Source organism: Marmota monax, unplaced genomic scaffold (genome assembly GCF_021218885.2).
Source record: "Marmota monax isolate L192 unplaced genomic scaffold, Marmota_monax_Labrador192_F-V1.1 WCK01_AAM20220418_F8-fsc00022, whole genome shotgun sequence".
Lineage (NCBI taxonomy): Eukaryota > Metazoa > Chordata > Mammalia > Rodentia > Sciuridae > Marmota > Marmota monax.
This window is the reverse complement of record NW_026695215.1, coordinates 16,429,803-16,448,392: the sequence shown is the minus strand read 5'-3', so window position 1 is coordinate 16,448,392 and position 18,590 is coordinate 16,429,803. Positions and strand designations below refer to the sequence as shown.

At 46.2% G+C, this 18,590-nt stretch overlaps 1 protein-coding gene across 5 annotated transcripts in view; it reads right to left on the bottom strand.

The window, feature by feature from the left end:
- Nmnat3 (nicotinamide nucleotide adenylyltransferase 3) overlaps positions 1-18,590 on the bottom strand; it is a 141,920-nt gene that overhangs the window by 82,873 nt on the left and 40,457 nt on the right. For 2 of the 5 annotated variants that reach the window (XM_058574953.1, XM_046431528.2), the window contains exons 1-2: positions 6,724-6,880; positions 5,950-6,103 (exon numbers count right to left, since the gene is read on the bottom strand). In XM_058574953.1, coding sequence (XP_058430936.1) covers positions 5,950-6,103; positions 6,724-6,741 — 172 coding nt within the window. In that variant the 5' untranslated portion in view covers positions 6,742-6,880. Of the gene's footprint in view, positions 1-5,949; positions 6,104-6,723; positions 6,884-18,590 lie in introns of those variants that run through there. The other 3 variants (XM_058574955.1, XM_046431529.2, XM_046431531.2) reach the window with 3 other exon arrangements.

Below are 18,590 nucleotides of genomic sequence, written 5' to 3'. Positions count from 1 at the left end.
CCACAGAGCTCCTGCATTAAAGCAGGAATGTTCTGAGGTGAGGTGACTGGATTGTCACAGCTAGGACCTAATCAGTCCCTGACTGGGTGGTAACCGAGGCAGGGGGATGGACCTGGAGCCCTGAATAAACCAAGAGCCCCAAATAAACCTTTCCTCCTTCAAGTTGTTCTTGTCAGGTATTTTGGTCACAGTGATAAAAAAGCTCACTAATACATGCAATATTTCATTTATGAGTCTCTTAGGTCTCTGTTTACAGTTTCCAATTCCTCCTTTTTTTCTTGCTGTTTGTTAAAAGAATGGAGTCATTTGTTCTAAATAGTTACATTTTATATATAACTACAGCAACCCTGTAGAGTCATTGTGTCTCTTTTTTTTTTTGAAGTTTGCTATTTTCATTGATGCATAATTGATGTATACAACAAACTGCACAAATGGTAAATTTCGATATACTTGTACACCCGGAAACCAACACCGAGATCCAGATAGCCAACTTACCCAACACCCCCGAGGTTCCCACTCACCTTCCCTATGCTGGCTTCCCTTCACCCCAACTCTGAATCTGTTTGCTATCCCTGTAGATTAGTTTGCATTTTCTTGAATTTCATATAAATGGAACACCTATCATGTATACTTTCTTTGGTCTGACTTCTCTCACGTGGCATGATTATCTTGATATTCAGCTCTAAGTTGGGTTCATTCTTTTTTATGACCGAGTACTATTCTGTTGTACAGATAAACCACAGTCTGCTTCTCTATTCACACGCTAGTGTTTCTAGTTGGGAGCTCATAGTTAAAGCTGTTCTGAACATTCATTCACAAGATTTTGCATGAACATATTCCTTCATTTCTCTTGGTTAAATATCTTGGGGTGGAATGGCTGAATCACTAAGTAGATGTACATTTAACTTGTAAGATGCTGCAAAAGCTGTTTTCCACAGCCCGGCACCAATTACAGTGCCATGGGCAGTGTGAGGATGGCAGCTCTCACATCCTTACCACACCCAGGCATTAGGGAGCAGTGGCTTGGCATCTTGGTCTTAATCTTTCATTCCCTCATGCTGTTGAAAACCTGTCCTGGGCTGACTGCCCTCCATATCTATTCTTTGGTAAAGAGTCTATTAGAATATTTGCTATTTTATTTGTTTTGTTATATTTCATTTCTAGATTGAGAGGTCCTTTTATATTCTGGATACCAGTCCCTTATCAAATCTCAGCTTTTCATCCTGTTAATTGTCTTAAATTTGATGAAGTCCAATTTACCATTTTTTTTCCATTATGGGTCATAAAGACTTTCTCCTAGAAATTTTATAATTATAGGTTTTACATTAAGGTTTATGATCCATTTAGAGTTATGTGTAGTGTAAGCTCTGAATTGGATTTTTTTTTCACGTGTGGAAATTCAGTTGTTCCTACACCATTGAAAAGATGGTCCTTTTTCTACTGTGTTGCCCTTACACCTGAGTGAAAAATCAGCTGTCTACATAAGTGGGAGTCCTCGCACTGGTACTTTATATTCTGGTCCCTTTATCTATTTAACTATCTTTATGCCCTGTAGCTTTAAAATTAGTCTTGAAATCAAATAATGTGAATTCTTCAACACTGTCCTTTTCAAAGTTATTTTAAATATCCTGGGTTCTTTCCATTTCTATTTCAATATTAGAATCAATTTATCTACTTCTACTAAAAAGCTATTCACATTGGCCAAATTATATTTTTATATTGTGTGTGTGTGTATAAACATGTAACAACAAATCCTATCATTTATGTACAACTATAATGCACTGATAAAAAATGTGGAAAAAATGTCTTTTGAGATTAAGTTGAATTTATAGGTAATTCTGGAGAGAAATGAAATCTTATCATTGTTGAGTTTTCCAATCCACGGACAAAGTGTCTCTCTCCATTTGAACTGGGACGTCTTCAATTTCTTTCACAATATTATGTCATTTTTATTGTACAATCTTGCATACCTCTGTCAGGCTCATCTAAGTATTTCTTTTTTATATTATTGCAAATGGCATTATTTTTATTTCAAACTATAATCCTTTGTTGTTAGCATACAGAAGTACCAATGATTTTTATATATTAAATGTGTGTCCTTCTCTTACTTACTAAGTTCTAGTGGCCTTTTGGTAGATTTTCTTAAGATTTTCTCTATAGATGATTATGTCAACTGTAAGTAGTTTCATTCTTCCATTCCAGTATGGATGCCTTTTATTTCTTTTTCTTGTCTTATTGTTTTGGCTAGGACCACCAAACTATGTTGAACAGAGTAGTAAGAATGCACATTTTTATCTTGTTCCTGATATTAGGACATCAAGTATTAGTCTTTTGCTTGTAGTAAGATATTAGTTGTAGATTTTGGGGGTGGTAAAGGAAGGTTGTTTTCTATTGCTATTTTGCTGTGAGTTTTTTTTTTTTTAAGTTATGGATTGATGTTGCCATTTGACAACTGTCTTTCCTGTATCTACTGAGATAATCATGTGGTTTTTCTTTTTTAGCTTGTTAATATATTGAACTACATTGACTAACTTCTGAGCATTAAACTAACCTTGCACCTTTGAGATAATCCTACTTGGCGATGATATATTATCCTTTATATGCATTGCATTGTTGGATTAGTTTTAAAATATTTTATTTGGAATTTTTGAATTTAAGTTCATAAGTTTATAATCATAAAATGAACTTCTTATTTTTGGTAATATTTTTTCCTGAAATTTACTTTCCCTGTTATTACTATAGCCACTCCGGCTTTCTTTATTACTTAGAGTTAGCACAGGGGAGGTTTCTATTTTTTTCCTTTTAACCTATCTCTGCTTTTATATTTAAAGTGCTCTCCTTCTCCCCATCCCCTCCTTCTTTTTTTTTTTGCGGGACTGGGGATTGAACCCATAAAGTGTGATTCTTATACACACTCCCTCCTTGCCTGCAGTCTCAGATTCCACAGTTTCAGTTATTCAAGGTCAACTGAGGTCCGACAATATTAAATGGAAAATTCCAGAAATAAATAATTCATGATTCTTAAATAACATTTATTATAGTACGGTTGTGGCTTTCCCACTTTGTTATTCATCTCTTACCATGCCTAATTTATAAATTAAACTCCATCACAGCCGTGTATGTATGGGGGAAAGCAGAGTACATAGAGCTGGCTGCTATCTGCAGTTCCAGGTGTCCACCGGCCATCTGGGAGCATAGCCCTGTGGGTAAGGGAGGACTGCTGTGTATAGCTGAGTCTTGCTTATTTTATCCAATGTGACAATCTGCCACTTACTAGAAGTCATTAGACTATTTATATTTAACGTGACTATTGATACAGTCAGGTTTGAGTCTCTTATTTGCTTTCTATTTGCTCCATCTGTGTCTTTTGTCCCTTCTTATTTTGAGCAAACTGAGTATATTCTGATTCAAATATTTCCTTTGCATGCTTATTAACTCTGCTTGCTTTGCTATTTTAGGGTTTAACATGTACATCTTGAACTTATCAGCCTACCTTTAAGTAATATTATATCACTTTATGTACATAGTACATTTCCATTCTACGCCCCCAGCCTGTTCACTATGATTGATATATATTCTACATCTATATATGTTATAAACCCCACAGCATATTATAATTTTTGCTTAAATTGTCAATTACATTTTAAGGAAATTTAAATAAGAAAAAAATCTTACATGATACCATATGATAACCCATGTGTTGTGTCCTGCATTCCCTTTATAGGTCAATATTTCCATTTGGTATTATTTTCCTTCTTGCCTGAAGATTTTTTTTTTCTTTTGTAGTGCAAGTTTTCTGGTGGTGAGTTCTTCCATCTTTTGTAAATGTAATAATATCTTTTTCTGTTTTTGAAAGACATTTTTGCTGGATTTAGAATGGATATAGAATTTTAGATGGATAGTTTTTCTTTCAGTTCTGTAATGATGTAAATTCACTAAATTCTTTTTTTAGTCAATTCAGTAGCAAGAAATCTGCTGTCATCCTTATGTTTGTCCTCTTGTGAATACTTTTAAGATTCTGTCTTATTCCTGGTTTTGAGAAATTTGATTTCCACATGCTTTGCTGTTCTCTTCTTTATGTTTCCTGTCCTTGGGGTTTGATGAGCTACTCGGATCTGTGGGATGTTTTTGTCAAATCTGGAAAAATTTTTCCTTCATTATTTTTTCAAATATCTTTTTCCACTCTCTCTTTTTTTCCTTTTGGGTTTCCTGACAAGTGTATAAAGCTGCTTGAAGTTACCTCATGTATCACTGATATACTTTCTTTCTGTATTAAAATTCTTTTTCTCTCTGTATTCCCCTTTGGGTAGCTCCTTTTGTTCACGTATCTGTTCTTCTACAGTGTCTAATCTGTCGTTGCTCCTATCTAGTGTATTTTTCTTCTCACAAATTATATTCTTCACCTATAGAAGCTTGATTTGGGTCCTTTTTATGCAGTCCGTGTCTCAACTTAACTTGTGAACATATGGCACATAAGTGTTTTGATCTCTTTGCTGATTCTAACATCTGAGACCTCCCTTGTCAGTGCTGGTTAGGTTTCCATTGATTGATTTTTCTCCTCATTATGTGTGGATACAAATTTAAACTTTTTGTCACAGAATACCAAATTGTCCTTCAAAAATGTCTCCTTATTTATTCTATCACTAGCAGTGCCTGAGTGTGGCTGTTTTCCCCCGGTCCTGCTAGCACCAAATCCTGTCAGTCTTTGATATGAGCCAGTCCCATAGGCTAAAACTATTGACAGACACAACCAATGTCCACAGGCACCAACTATCAGCCCAGTGACAGACAGTGGCAATTCTATGGTGGCCAGGCAGCCAGGGTAGCTGCCCTCATGGTGCCTTGAGGTATTGACCATAGTTTTATTTGTGTTTTCATTGATTACTAGTGACTTAGCACATCTGTTCTCAAGCTTATTGGTATAAACATTCTTCTTTGGGACACTGCCTACTAATGTCCACTGACCAGTTTCAATTGTATTGCTTGGATTTTTTAAAACTCCCTTATTTGAGCTATTTATTTACTAAGAATAGAGATCCACTTTCACTTTTTCAATAATAAAAATGTTTTTTTTTTTTTTGTAAACAAAGCTATTTTCTTTACAATATATACTTGTACATGATTTCTTTCAAGAAATGATTTACATGTTACTCAAATACTCTTTCATATATTAAAGGTAAATAGGAATTGATTCTGGAATAAAAACAATGCCCTTAAAGGGAAAAGTTTTTGAACAAAGCAATAACACAAAACATTTATATACATAAACCTACATAAATCCATAATATGTAAATATTTTCATATCTATCTGATATCAATGTAAAAAAGACATAATCTTTAGAAATAATCAAGCAGACTCTAAATGCCATTTTATTCCCTTAATAATGAAATGGAAAGTCAAGGAGATGAAACGTTCCCAGATTATATATTTCCAGCTGATTAAATATTTCTTTCAATGTCATGCCATCTGTATTGAAAATACCCTACAGACAAGATTGTTAATTTGCGATAGTCTAAGATCTATTCTTCAAAAGGAGAAAATGTCACAGTCTTCATTAGGGAGCTTCTGCCTTCCCACTGAAGAGTGGTAAGAGCCTTCAGAGGCGCACGCTGCCTATTCACCGGGCTGTGGAGGTGCGTGTTGGGAGCGCTGGGAAGAAGCCCCTGATAGAGGCACAGGTCCCATAAAGGGCCTGGTGTCTTTTTAGCATCAAGGACAATGTGAGGCAGGCAGATAGGAGAGCGACCCCATCCGGGGACAAGACGTGCACACGTGTCACAGGCTAAGGGATGCCAGCCCTCTGCGTGTGATGGAGGGAATGCACGCCACAGTTATGTGGTGAGTGAATCCGCTGAGCACTTCCACTGAGGGTGACGACAGCGACCCGCAAAGTCCCCGGGGCTTAACCCACCCACCAGTTCTGTGGGACTCAGGGCCCCCTCACCAACCTGTTTGGTGCAGATGGTCTCTGGCCACCTCGAATAAGCGCAGGTGCATGTGGGTGATGGGGTTGAAGGAGCCGCAGGCCAGGAGCACCACAGGGATTCGGCTCTTCATCTTGTCAGGCGTGTCTGCACCCACTGCAGTGGCCACCCTGCTTTCCTGGAGACAAAAACTCACATCAGGGAGTTGGCACCAAGACAAAAGTCCAGGCCAGTGTTTCTAACCCATCGCTTGTAGGAGGACTGCAGAAGCAATCAGATCAGTAGCATTTAGGGACAGCTCACATGGGCCAGGAACTAGGGCAAGTGTTATGTCAAGGTGCACATCTTCTGCCCAGTCCTTTGCATAACTCCGAGTGGTCACTCACATGACCTTAGAAGCTGCCGGGCCAGAACTGGAACCCAGGCAGCCTGACTTGAGAGCCCACACTCTGCCCTTCACCCATATGCCCTTCCTGGGCGCTGTGGGTCACCTTGAGGACAAGAGGAAGTCTACAAGGCTCCCAAATGTCAACTCTGATAGTCCAAAAGGAACTCAGCAGGTCTCATAGTGGACAGACACTTTCGAGAAACTTTATTTTGAAATTATTTCAAACGTAACGAAATTTGCCCAAGTTCCCCAGTGTTAACATTTTACCACACTTGCTTGATCATTCATTCTTACATACACTCACACACTCACACTTACACACACACACACACACCCCTAATCTGTAAATATCTATAGTAACTTTTCCCTGAAATTCTTGAGGGTCATTTGTAGAAATAATACCCCTTTACCTTCAAGTTCTTCAGCATATGTTTTCTAAGGAGGAAGACATTTTCTTACATAACTGCAGAACAATGATTGAAATCAGGAAATGCTCAGGGCAGCAGGACTACTGTCTAATCTACAGACCTTCTGATTTCACCTACTGTCTTTCATCTGGGACGAGAGCACTAGAGAGCCAGCTCTCCCTCTGTTCTCCTACTCTTAGCACCAGGGTGAGGTTAGAGGAAGGAAGGAAGCCGCCTGGCCCAGGGCCCTGCCTCTCGGGCACCCTGTGAGCTGGAGGGGGGAGTGAAGGGCTCCCCGGGAAGTAGGCCTTGGCCTCACTCCTGCTCTGATACTCAGTGGCTGGGAGACCTGGGCAGAGCACAGCCCTCTCTGAAACTCAGTTTCTTCATCTGTTAGATGGAGTCATGGTTTGGATGTGAGGTGTCGCCCAAAAACTCACATGTGAGATAATGCCAGAAGGTTAGGGGAGGAAATGATTGGGTTGTAAGAGTCTTAACCCAGTCAGGGAATTAATCCCCTGATAGGGATTAACTGGATGGTAACTGAAGTGGTGGGGTATGGCTGGGGGAGGTGGAATTGGGACATGGCTTTGGGTATATATTTGTATCTGGGAGGTGGAGTCTCTCTGCTTCCTGATCACTGTGATGTGAGCCGCTTCCCTCTGCCACCTCTCCCACCACAGCGTTCAGCCTCACCTGGAGCCCTGAGGAGTGGAGCCGGCCGTCTATGGACTGAGACCGCTGAAACCGTGAAATAAACCGTCAAATAAACTCTCCCTCCTCTACAGTTGTGCTGGTCGGGTCCATTAGTCACAGCTGTGAAAAAGCTGACACAGCTGGGGACAATATCACTCTGCCCCTGACAAGGGACGGGGGAAGGCAAGGGAGAACCAGTGCACCTGTGGTGAGCAGCTCAGGGTGGTCCTGATGCTCCCCACCTCCTGGTGTTCACTTGTCGCCCCCTCCCCTCCACCCTGGGTGGGTCTGGTGACTTCCTTCTAATGAACAGAGAGTGGCAAATGCATAGGGACGTCCTGCCTGAGGGAGGGTCACAAAGTCCTGGCTTCCCTCGTACTCACCTGTTAGAGTCTGTAAACAAGTCAAAATAACACCTGGCATTTTGCCAGGGGAATGTTAGAGTTCATAAACAAGTCTGGATGGTGCCTGGCAAAACGCCAGAGGGAGTGGTTTGAGAAGTAACAAAAGCGAGCCATTAAGTGTGGAGATTTCTTATTGGTTGACTGATGTATCCAGTTTATGCTAATTAGATAAGCTCTGTGGAATGTATAAATACTGCTCCTGTCCTGCAATAAACGGCTTCCACTCCTGCTGTATCAACGTGCACAAGTTATTCGTCACCCCCCGGTTATTTTGCTGCAGCCAGCCGGACTGCAGCACTCACCTCTCTAGCTCACTCTGAGGGACCTGGCTGCCAGGTGCCAGATGCCCCATGAAGAGGTCCACGGGGCTAGAAACCCAGGGAGACCTCTGGTGGCCTAAGCCAGGAGGAATCAAAATGACCAGCGGCTCTGTGTGGAGGTGGATCTTTGATGGTCAAGTTTTCAGGTGAGACTGCTGCCCTGTGGACACCTGGTTCCAGGTCGGTAAGACCCTGAGCCAGAAGACCGGAGACCCACAGGGACTTGAGTGAAGCAGCAGCCAAAAATAAATAAATAAGCGAGTGGCAGGAAGACCAGCAGAGTAGCCGGGGAGGGGGGAGAACGGGGGAGGAAGGCGGTGAGGGGGAGGGGGGGGACGGGGGGGGGGGGCGCCGTGGACTGAAATGGAGTAAATCAAATTCTGTGCATGCATGAATATGTCAAAATGAACCCAGCGATTATGTATAATTATACTAGTCTAATAAAAAAGCTGAGATGATAAATCAAAATAAACAAATAAGCGTGCTGTTCCAAGCTGCCTATTTTGGGGTGATCTGTCATGCAGCCACAGAGGACGCGGTGGCCAGCAGATGGGAAGCATCCGGGCCTCTCTTATCCCTCCAGCCACCGGACTTTGGCTATAAGCATGCCGTTCTGGGGAAACCTGGAGAATTCTCGGTGGCTGGGAACTGGGATCCTCTTGACCTAAGGAATTGTTTTTTTATTTTGAATTTACTAGTGAATTATGGTCAACAGTGGGGCTCATTTTGACATATTCATAAGCAACCCAAACATAATTGATTCCATTTTAATCCCTAGCACTTCCTCTCTCCATGCCCTGGTCCCCTTCCTCTACTCCACTGGTCATCCTTCTATTTATTTATTATTTTTGGTGCAATTAGGGTTAATTGGAATGCACTGTGATGTATTCACACATGCACCCCACAGAACTTGGTCAGCTTCACTCCCCGTTCTTTCCCTGCCCATGCCTCTCTGGGTCCCCTGCTTCTATTCTATTCATCTCCCTTCTGTTTTTGCAAGATCCTCTTTTATAATGAAAGGAATAGGTTTTAATCTGGGTGCGTGGTGGACTTTTCCAGGCTCGTATCCACTGCTGCTTGCTTGCTGTTAACAGACCAGCAACAAAGGACTACCTGTCGTGGTTTCTTTGTGAGCTCCTCATGGCCACCTGCTTTAAGCTGCCTTGAATGCTCTTTTATTTTCCTCCCAACCAGAACACCCCAGCACACCCCCATCTCTTGACTCACTGCAGATGATCACATTATTTGTGACTTCAATCACTAGTATTGACCACCTGCTAGGTGCTAGTATCAGAGATGCATTTGGCTTGAAGAACCCAAAGCCTAACCTCAGTGGCTTGAGCAAAGAGAGGTCCATTTGTTTCTCATGTGATAATAAGTCTGGAAGTAGACAGCTGATGGCATCGGATCATGGTCTCAATAATGACCTGCAGTTAGTTCTCTTGCTTCTTCCTCCTGGTCACAAGATCACTCCTGCTGCTATAGCCACTGTGACCTCAATCAAGGCAAGCCACAGATCGAGGTGTTTCAGCCAGCTTTTCTGCTGCTGTGACCAAAATACTTGACAAGAACAACTTTAGAGGAACAAAAGTTTATTTGGGGGCTCACAGTTTCAGAGGTCTCAGTCCATAGATGGCTGACTCCATAGCTTGGGGCCTAAGGTGAGGCAGAACATCATGGCAGAAAAGCAGCTCAGGACATGGCACCAGGAAGCAGAGAGTGTTCCTCTCACCATGGACAAAACAGAAACCCAAAGGGCATGTCCCCAATGATCCAACTCCTCCAGCCACACCCTCCCTGCTTACAGCTACCACCTAGTTAATCTCTATCAGGGGATTAATGCACTGATTAAGACTCTTGTGACCTAATCATTTCACCTCTAAACTTTCTTGCATTGGCTCACACATGAGCTTTTGGGGGGACACCTGATATCAAGACCATAACAAGGAGTTGTACTAGACAGTTGTCCCTCTTAATCCGAACATAAGTGCTTTTGAGAACCACCTGTAGATTCTTCTTATTGGCTAGAACTAGGTCACATGGCCTCTCTAGCCACAAGCGGGGGCTAGACAGGCATGTGTTTAGCCTCACAGCCTCTTCAGCAGGAAGCAGCAAGAAAGGGAAGCTGGGAATTGGGTTAGCTGGTCTACAGTGGCCACCATAGAGCTCAGGATGTGACTGTGCTCAGAGCGCAGAGGCTGCTGAGACGGCTTGGGTCAGCTCGTCTCTGACTTCCCTTTAGTGAATCACATGCCACAATCTAGAAGGCACCTGCCCACGTGCTTCCTGTCCACCTGAGAGCAAGCCCCGTGCGGGCAGGAGGCTCTTTCCTTTGTCTCTGGATCTCAGCTCTGAGCACAGAGCATGGCAGAGTAGGGCTCAGTGGAGTCAGAAACAGCACTAGCTGGCTGCACAGGGCACCCAGGTCCTGGTACCTTCAATCACTAGGTAATGACCCTGAATACTTCCCAGTGTACAGAAAGGTTGTCCTGCATGTATTCGAAGCTACAGTGTGAAGTTGAACAGCTCTGAGCCAGGGGTAGTGCTGCCTCCCCACGCTCCCTCTGAGGTTGAGGAACACCAGCTCCTGCAGGCAAAGACAGGGGTCTACAAGCTGCCACTGGCTTCTTCCTGCAAGGTGGAGTGGTTTCATGCTATATTATTTGCAAGGTGCACTGAGTTATTCACAAGGACAGCCTCGTGGAAACGGGTACTTAAGGAGATAGCTGTTTCTCACAACTACTTTGAAGCCTCTCAAAATTCTAATTCATTTTGACAAAATATAAAATTTGGAGCCATTAAAACATGTAACTGCAGCATCTCAGGTAGCCTGGGGTTTTGATTCATTTTCCAAAGTTTCCAGAAATTGCAACTTAGAACATTTATTTAAATGGCAGCATCAATGGCAATGGGTGTGTTGTTGAGAAGAATGGATGAGCCTCTTTGCTTGTTTGCCCTGCCGGGCCACACTGGGCCACACTGCTTTTAACAGTGACTGTGCCCCATCCAAGCCACGTCTTGGGCTGGAGGACGAGGCTCAGGGACAAGGCCAGGGCACCTGAAGCATATGCATCCTCCAACTTAGCACCCTCCCTGTGAGCCCCAGAGAAAGGCCCCAATGGGGTGGGATGGACTCCCTCGGGGTCCACCGGGGACAAACCAGGCTCTGATTTGAGAGCAGATCCACCAGGCACAGGTTTCAAAGGAGCCTCACCTGCTTTGCCGTCTCCTACTGTCTCGGGAGAAGAGTAAGTGGGGCAGACGTTTTGCTCTTGGGAAAGGCTGCTCGTCAACAGTATTTAATGGAGGCCCGCAGAGTGAGTAATAAATGTTGCTGAGGACTTAACAAGTGGAGGAGGTGGCATGCAGCCTTCTCAGACTTTGTCATTAAACTGGAGCCAAGGCAGATTCCACCTCTGGCCTCCCACCTTTCAGCCGGCTCCACAGCATTTCATCCGGCTCCTCAAAGACAACCTGCTGCTTCGGCAAACGACACCACTTCAAAGGGGGTCATTTGCTTCTGCAAATGTGGCTATGACCTCCTGAAATGCCCTCCCCACCCCTGCTGATCCACATCCAAGGTTTTCTCCTTGGAATATTTACCCCATGCCCTCTCCCCGAAGATGATGTAGCCAGAACACATTTGGCCATTTTCTTTTCTCATCAACCACAGAACCGTTATTCAGTTTTTGTCTGTGGCTCTTCCCCAAGGACAAGGCAGATCCTAGAGGGTGGTTCCTTATGCCCTTGGTCCCCTCAAGCCCTAGCAGTAGCACACCTGGGTGCTCAGGAGGTGTGTGGGAATCGAGTGTCCCCGTCAGGTGGCTGTCCTCTCTTCAGTTCTGTTCCAGTCACGGGCCTGTGTCTTCCAGTGACAGAGATGGCCTTTCTGACTCCTTAGGGACACTTAAGACCCCTCCAGTGACAGGACTGCACCCGCTCAGATGGAGTTAAGGAGACCCTGCTCTGCTGTGCCTCTTCAAGGACCCCCTCTGCAGGGACCGGTGCCCCCTGCACACTGGGCCCGGCTCACTGCCCGCCCTGGGGAACTGAAGGCTGCCAATTTGCCAGCAGAGCCCAGACGGTGCCCTCCCAGAACCCCCTTCCCACACTCGGCCCAGCCCCTCTGAAGAGGTGTCACTCAGAGTTTCCAGACACCATCCAGGGTCTGCACCCCAGCCAGGCCTCTGGACAGGCCCATGGGACAACCACTCATTAAGTGTCCACTAGTAGCCAGGCCCTCTGTTCTGGGCATGGGGTACAACGGGAGGCAGAGCAGATGTGGCCCCTGTCCTCAAGGAGCTTCCAGTCATATGCAGGAGTGACAACTCATCACACACTAGTCATGGTGGGCAGTGGGCAGGGGGTTCAGAGCTTAACACCTCACTGCAAGAGGCAGAATACTGACCCCAGAGGTCCACATCCTTGTCCTTGGAACCTGTGGATATTATGCTACCTGGTATGATGGATTTTGCAGGTGTGACTAAAGGAAGGGTCTCGGATGGAGACGGTACCTGAATTCTCTGGTTTTATCACCAGGGTCCTTGTAGGCGGGTGGCAGGAGAGAGAGATGGATGGAGGAACATGTGTGGATGGAGCCGGGTCAGAGGAAGGAAGGCATCGGGAAGGGCCACCAAGGAAGCAGTGCAGTAGCCTCTAGGTGTGGCACAGCAAGCATGTCCCCAGGGCCTCCAAAAGGGATGCAGGCCCACCCACCTTTGCAGCACATTTCTGGCCTCCATGTGCTGTTCTCAGCCACCAAGCCCATGAGGACCTGTGGCTGGAGCATAGGAGATTCCCCACGATGCTCTCTTAGAGTGGGGTCTCAGGTGACCTCGGAGCGGGGGCAGGGAGGGGGCTAGAGCCGAGCTGGTGACGAGAGCAGGGCTGCATGAGGCTGGCCGGGGAAGGTGGGCAACAAAGGCCACGTGGCATCCTCAGGACGGCTGCAGCTGTCCAGGTCCCCTCGACCTTGAGAAGATCAGGTGGGACCCAGCTTCCCCAGGGTGGCCTCTCTGCTGCTCCCATCTCCCCTGGCTTGCCAGGTAACGTGGCTGGCCAGTGCTCCACACACACTGAATGCCAGCTCACCTGCACTCCCTGGCCCTTTTGTCACAGGCCGTCACAGACACAGAGAAGAAGGCAGGCCAGGAAAGTGAGCTGCAGACCGTAATGTGCTAATGCTCCTGGCTCGGGAGGCAGTCAATTTACCTTTCCCTGCGGTGAGCGCCTGACGCCTGACCCAGGAAGGTGGCTGCAAACGCCCCTGTTTATTATGGACATAAAGCAGATGGCTTGGGGCAGAATGGAAATGGATTCTGCAAGCATCTTTCATTACCCAGACCTCTTGGACCAGACTCCTCACCTTAAAGAAAACAAGACACACGGTGTGTATTTGTGGGGTTGACGGCTACATTTTTCGGGACCCAGGGTGATCGTTTCCACCCGGGTGAGCATACCAGCTCCTCTGGGGCCATCGACCTTCACGAGAACCCTGCACCGTTTCTTTTCAACTGGGTTAGATTGGCCCCTGGTTGCTATGGGCACACCCGCGCTGCTGCTGAGAACAAAAGCCAAGCGAGCAGGTCCTGGCCCGCCAGCCCTCGGAGGAAACAAACATGCCAGTTATGCACTCGTCCTAATTACGGGGCTCCCAGGGAAGCAGGCGGCTGGCTCTTCAGTTCTGAGAACTTTCGAAAGACTTGAAGGAGCACAAGGAAGGGAAGGAGGTCCTGTGCCATCCCGGGAATAATTCTGGTCGTGGCAATAAGTGGAGCTGAGCAGCTGACACTGGGCTTGCCAAGTGAGGAGCTTGGAACTCTCTAGAAAGTTGACAGGCATCGAGCATTGAAACTTCTTTCAACAAGCCTGGGAAGGACGGGGGTTTGGGTTGCAAGAGCCTAATCGACTTCCCCCGGGGCCCTGTGAGCCACATGGAAGATGGAGATAATGACCTTGACCCCTCTCACACAGGACTTGGTCCACAGGGGCTTTTCCAGAAATTTCCCCTCCTTTCTCTTTCCTTTCATTGTGTTTAGAACAGAATTCACCATTCCTTACCTGCTTCTAGATGCTGGTGGTCTTGTTTGAAAAAGACCCCAATCGTTATTTTTCTAGCCACCCACAATCAAAACCTGGCGGCCCCTGGGCACATACTCCTGCTGATGGGCAGATCGCTCACACCACATTGCCCTGGAAGATGGCACTTGTCCTACTCGGTGGCAGCCCGGTCCAGCTCCAGCCACATCAACCATCAGCTCCAAATGTCAACTGTCCTGGCACAAATCAATATCGAGAAACCGAGGGACGGGGCAGGCTAAAGCCAGTCTGATAGAAATCACGTCTTCTGTGATAAGGAATCAATAGGCCCCCAATCACAGCTGACCGGCCACTGGGAACAAGGCAGGCAGAGGACAGGGTGGGAGGTGAGGGCGCCCGGGGACGGCGGTAGGAAGGAAGGTGGCAGATAATTAAGAACACAACCCGCCTGCTGCCGTGCCGGTGCCTCGGAGGTAGAGGGACAAATAAAACCGGCTCCTGCTCACAGGAAGGTTATGATCTCACAGGAAGGACAACCCCCAGGCCCCCAGGCATGGCAGCCGGCTGGTACCTCCCAATATCCATTCTTCTTCCACTTTAGTCACAGCATCCGTCTTTCCTGAGCATAATGCTACATCTCCCTGCCTCCTTGGCAGCGGGGTGAGGCCATGAGACTAGGGTCTGCCCAGTGATGTTTGAGCAGAAATCTTAGGTGTTCCTTCCCAGAACTCTCTTTGCAATAAAAACCATGCCTTTCTCCTCATCTCTTCTCTACTCCTGCTGCCTGGAATGTGACGGCTGGACTATGACAGCTATATTGTTTGCCGAGAACAAGAACAAACTCAAGTGTGATAGAGAATAAAGTAAGAGAAATGCAGGAGCCTAAAGACCCTGAAGCTGCCGTACCAGCACCGGACCTCAACTCCAGGTAGCTTTCACCTGGGGGAGAAATAATCCTCTAAGCCATTATTGTTTTCTATTTTTTCCAATATATGTAGCTCAACCTAATTCTGATAGTTAGGTTTACTAAAACAGTTTCTAAAGAAACAAAAAAGCCTGTAAACCTTTGGAAGTTTCTATTGCCTCAGTTAGATCTACTTCATACGCAGCAACTTAAATGCAGATTGTTTGAACGGGGAAAATAAACTTAAGGGGAAGAAATCTACCATAACTTAATTTTTTATATGAATTTTTCATGGGAAAAAAAATCCTTACTCAGGAACCTGGAAAGCTGGAATATGTAGCAGTGAATCTGCTTTTCTGTAGATCACAAAACCCAGACGCTGTCCCATCTACATTCCCCCAAACACATCCATTATGGTGTGCCGAAGCACCCTGCTTCCAGTGGGCATTTGCCATATGGCTTGGCCGTTAAATGGTTTTCTGGTACTTGACAAAAATGAAGCACAATCATTTTGCAAGGAACTTGTGTTCCTAGATGGGTCTTTTCCAAATAACAGCTGTGCTTCAAAATTGAGTTACTCAATTTGCAATTTGTGGACACAATACTCAAACATTTACAAGTGAGCAAAACCTCAAGTCACTTGGGCCACTTCCAAGCTTCAGAGTCTATGAAGTTTTTAGCAATGTTATGAATGTGCAGCTGTCGACAAACTCAAGCCAGCATCTCTGAACAACCAGACCCTGCGGAGACGTCCTACTTATCAGCAGGCCATGTGGTGTTGATGGCAAACCCATAGGGGAGAGAGAGAGAGAGAGAGAGAGAGAGAGAGAGAGAGAGAGAGACTCAACCCAAAGCCTACAGATGAAATCCCTATGGCTTTCTCTCCACTCCCCACCTCACCTGTGTAGATGACACACACATCTACAGCTCTGCTCTCCATCTTGCTTATGGGCACCTACAGGTCCAGAGACATCTACTTGATAACAATGTAGATGGAATGTAATCAAAGCCAACAAATATTTTCTAATTGAGTGACCTTGATTGACTGTATCAGTCAGGAGATGCTGGGTGAGCTGCAGTAACAAACAACCCCCAAATCTACAATAAAAGTTTATTTCATGTTAGTATTATACACTGTTTCATGGTGAGTAGAAGCTCTACATTGTGTCATCTCTGTCTTCCAACCTAGCACTCAAGATAATAGATCATTCACTACCTGGAAATAGCCACCATAGCAAGAAGAAGAGGGTTCTGAGAGGCCCTTCACCAACAGTTTTACACTTGGTTCCAAATTGGACATGGCGTTTCCATAGACCCCATTCCACTATAGCAATCTAGAATGTACATTCCTACTCTGCTGAAGGTACAGAACCAGCAACATTTGGTGAATACCATGTGCTTACCATAGTCAGTGGATCCACCACCCTGAATCTCAGCAATCCTTGAGGGAAATGGAGATAATCATATTCACCTCCAAGGATTGGCATGAGGATTACTGGGATCAACCCAAGACCAACAAAGTACTCTAGAAATACCAGTTCCCTCCTTTCCACCATGTTCAAGACATAACCTGCTATTTTCCAAATCTACTCTGGCTGTTGATACCCACCCTGTCTGAAGAAGACTCTGCCATTTTTCTAGTTGTTCAAGGTCAACACCTGCCAGTTGGCCGTGACATCTCCTCATCCTTCATCAAAACCTGCCCTCGGTATAGTGAGCCTTCAAGGATGGCCAACATTCCCTAGACCCACACCGCTGTAGGAGTTCAGTATCTTATTGGATTAATTACATTTTTTTAAAAAAAACTTCATATAAGACCATCAAATTATGGTTATTTTGGTCTCTCTCCCAGCAAAGGCAAAACAGTGAAGGAGCACAGACAGTTCTGAGAAGGCCATCTCTCAGAGTAAAGGAAGGGTGAAGTAGAGAGATCTCAGGGTGGACAAGGCAGGACAGTGTCCCAATCCAGCCTGGACAGGGTGCCATGGCTCAGACAGGGTCACTGGAGCCCATACCAGCCCATGCTGTTCTCAGAGAGGGGCACTGGACAAGGGCTGGACAGCCCTGCTGGCCCCTAGTGAAGGTTCCCGTGCTTGTTAAGGTGGGGGACAGCATGAAGTCACTGCCTCACCTCCAGTCTGGCCCCGTCCAATCAGTTCTTAACATGTTAAGCATATTAACCAGTCCTGACGCCAAGCTCGATCACTCAAACTAATGTGACGCACTCGACTGCTTCCTAGGCTCCAAGCAGTGTGTACAGCCTGGCCCTTCTCCAGCCCCGTGATAAAGGCTGGGCTAAATCGTTCTCCACTAGGATTTATTTGCCAGGTGACAGCCTTCATCTGGCCTCCTCTGCTCCTCCTCGTTTCCCTCCACTGCCCACCTGAGCGCCATCTCCTCACCGAGTGGCAGTCACCTGGTGTTCTCTGTGTGGCTTTTAATTGTTCCTGCTTCCTGAGCCTCTGCTTGGGCCATTTCTGGAAGCCCCCTCTTGTGGAACTTGCCCTGGTGGTCCTCCCGGAAGTCAGGGCTTCCCCCTCTGACCTCTAAAAGGGGACACGCTGTCTACTGGGGATTACTGAGACCCCACCCTTGCCTTGCCTTAACGCTGACCCCTCAAGGGCAGGATGGCAGAGGGTCTAAGGCAGAATGGAGTGAATAGTTGCCTCTTTTCTTCTTTGGGGGACAAGGTTAAGGTGAAAATTAGATCAAAATGGGAGCCGGGGATCCATGGCCACAGTATGGCAGGGTCTAGGCCGACACAGGTGGATGCCACTGAGGGAGAAAGATCCCCAAATCAAAGCAGCAGAGCCCAGGCATACCGGCCTCACGCCCCACTTCTGGCTTTCGACACGGGCATGTCCTGGTTCCCCAGTTTGCTTTACCTGGAGTGTTTCTGTCCCCCAGTTGGGTGTCAGATCCTCTCTGAATTTAAATTTTGTTCTCTCCCCACAAATCGGTCTCTACTTTGGGTGGGCTCACCCCTAGGACATCTTGACCCCCAATTCCCACCTTAGAAGCACCCTGGGATTTTCAGGCCTCCCTTGGCCTCTGCCCATGCCTAACTCAGGGTCTGTGCCAGGGCCCCTGCTCCAGTCCAGCACTGGGTGAAAGGCCACATCTCATATGGGGAAAGCAGTCCTACGTCCACTACGACCCTCAGGGTTTCCCTGGGTGGCAGCACAATACAGAAGCAACTGTTGGTGACAGCAGGGCATGGCACTGTGGCACAAGACTGGCAGCCATCTGGGCTCCACCCCCCCCCAGCCTGTTAGTTCTCTCTCTGCAAAATCTTTGCTTTCCTCTCCCACCCTCCACAGTCCTTGGTCTGGGGCCCATTATTTCTCCACTGGGCCTGAATCTACTCCTGTCTTCTGTCTCTGCTCTCACCTCCCCTGATCCATCCCCTGTCCAGCTGCCCAAGGGGCCGTTTAATGTGTGCATGATTCTCTACTCAGTCCCCCTCCCAACCTTCTGCGTTCTGTACCGTGTAGGATCTCCTTAGCA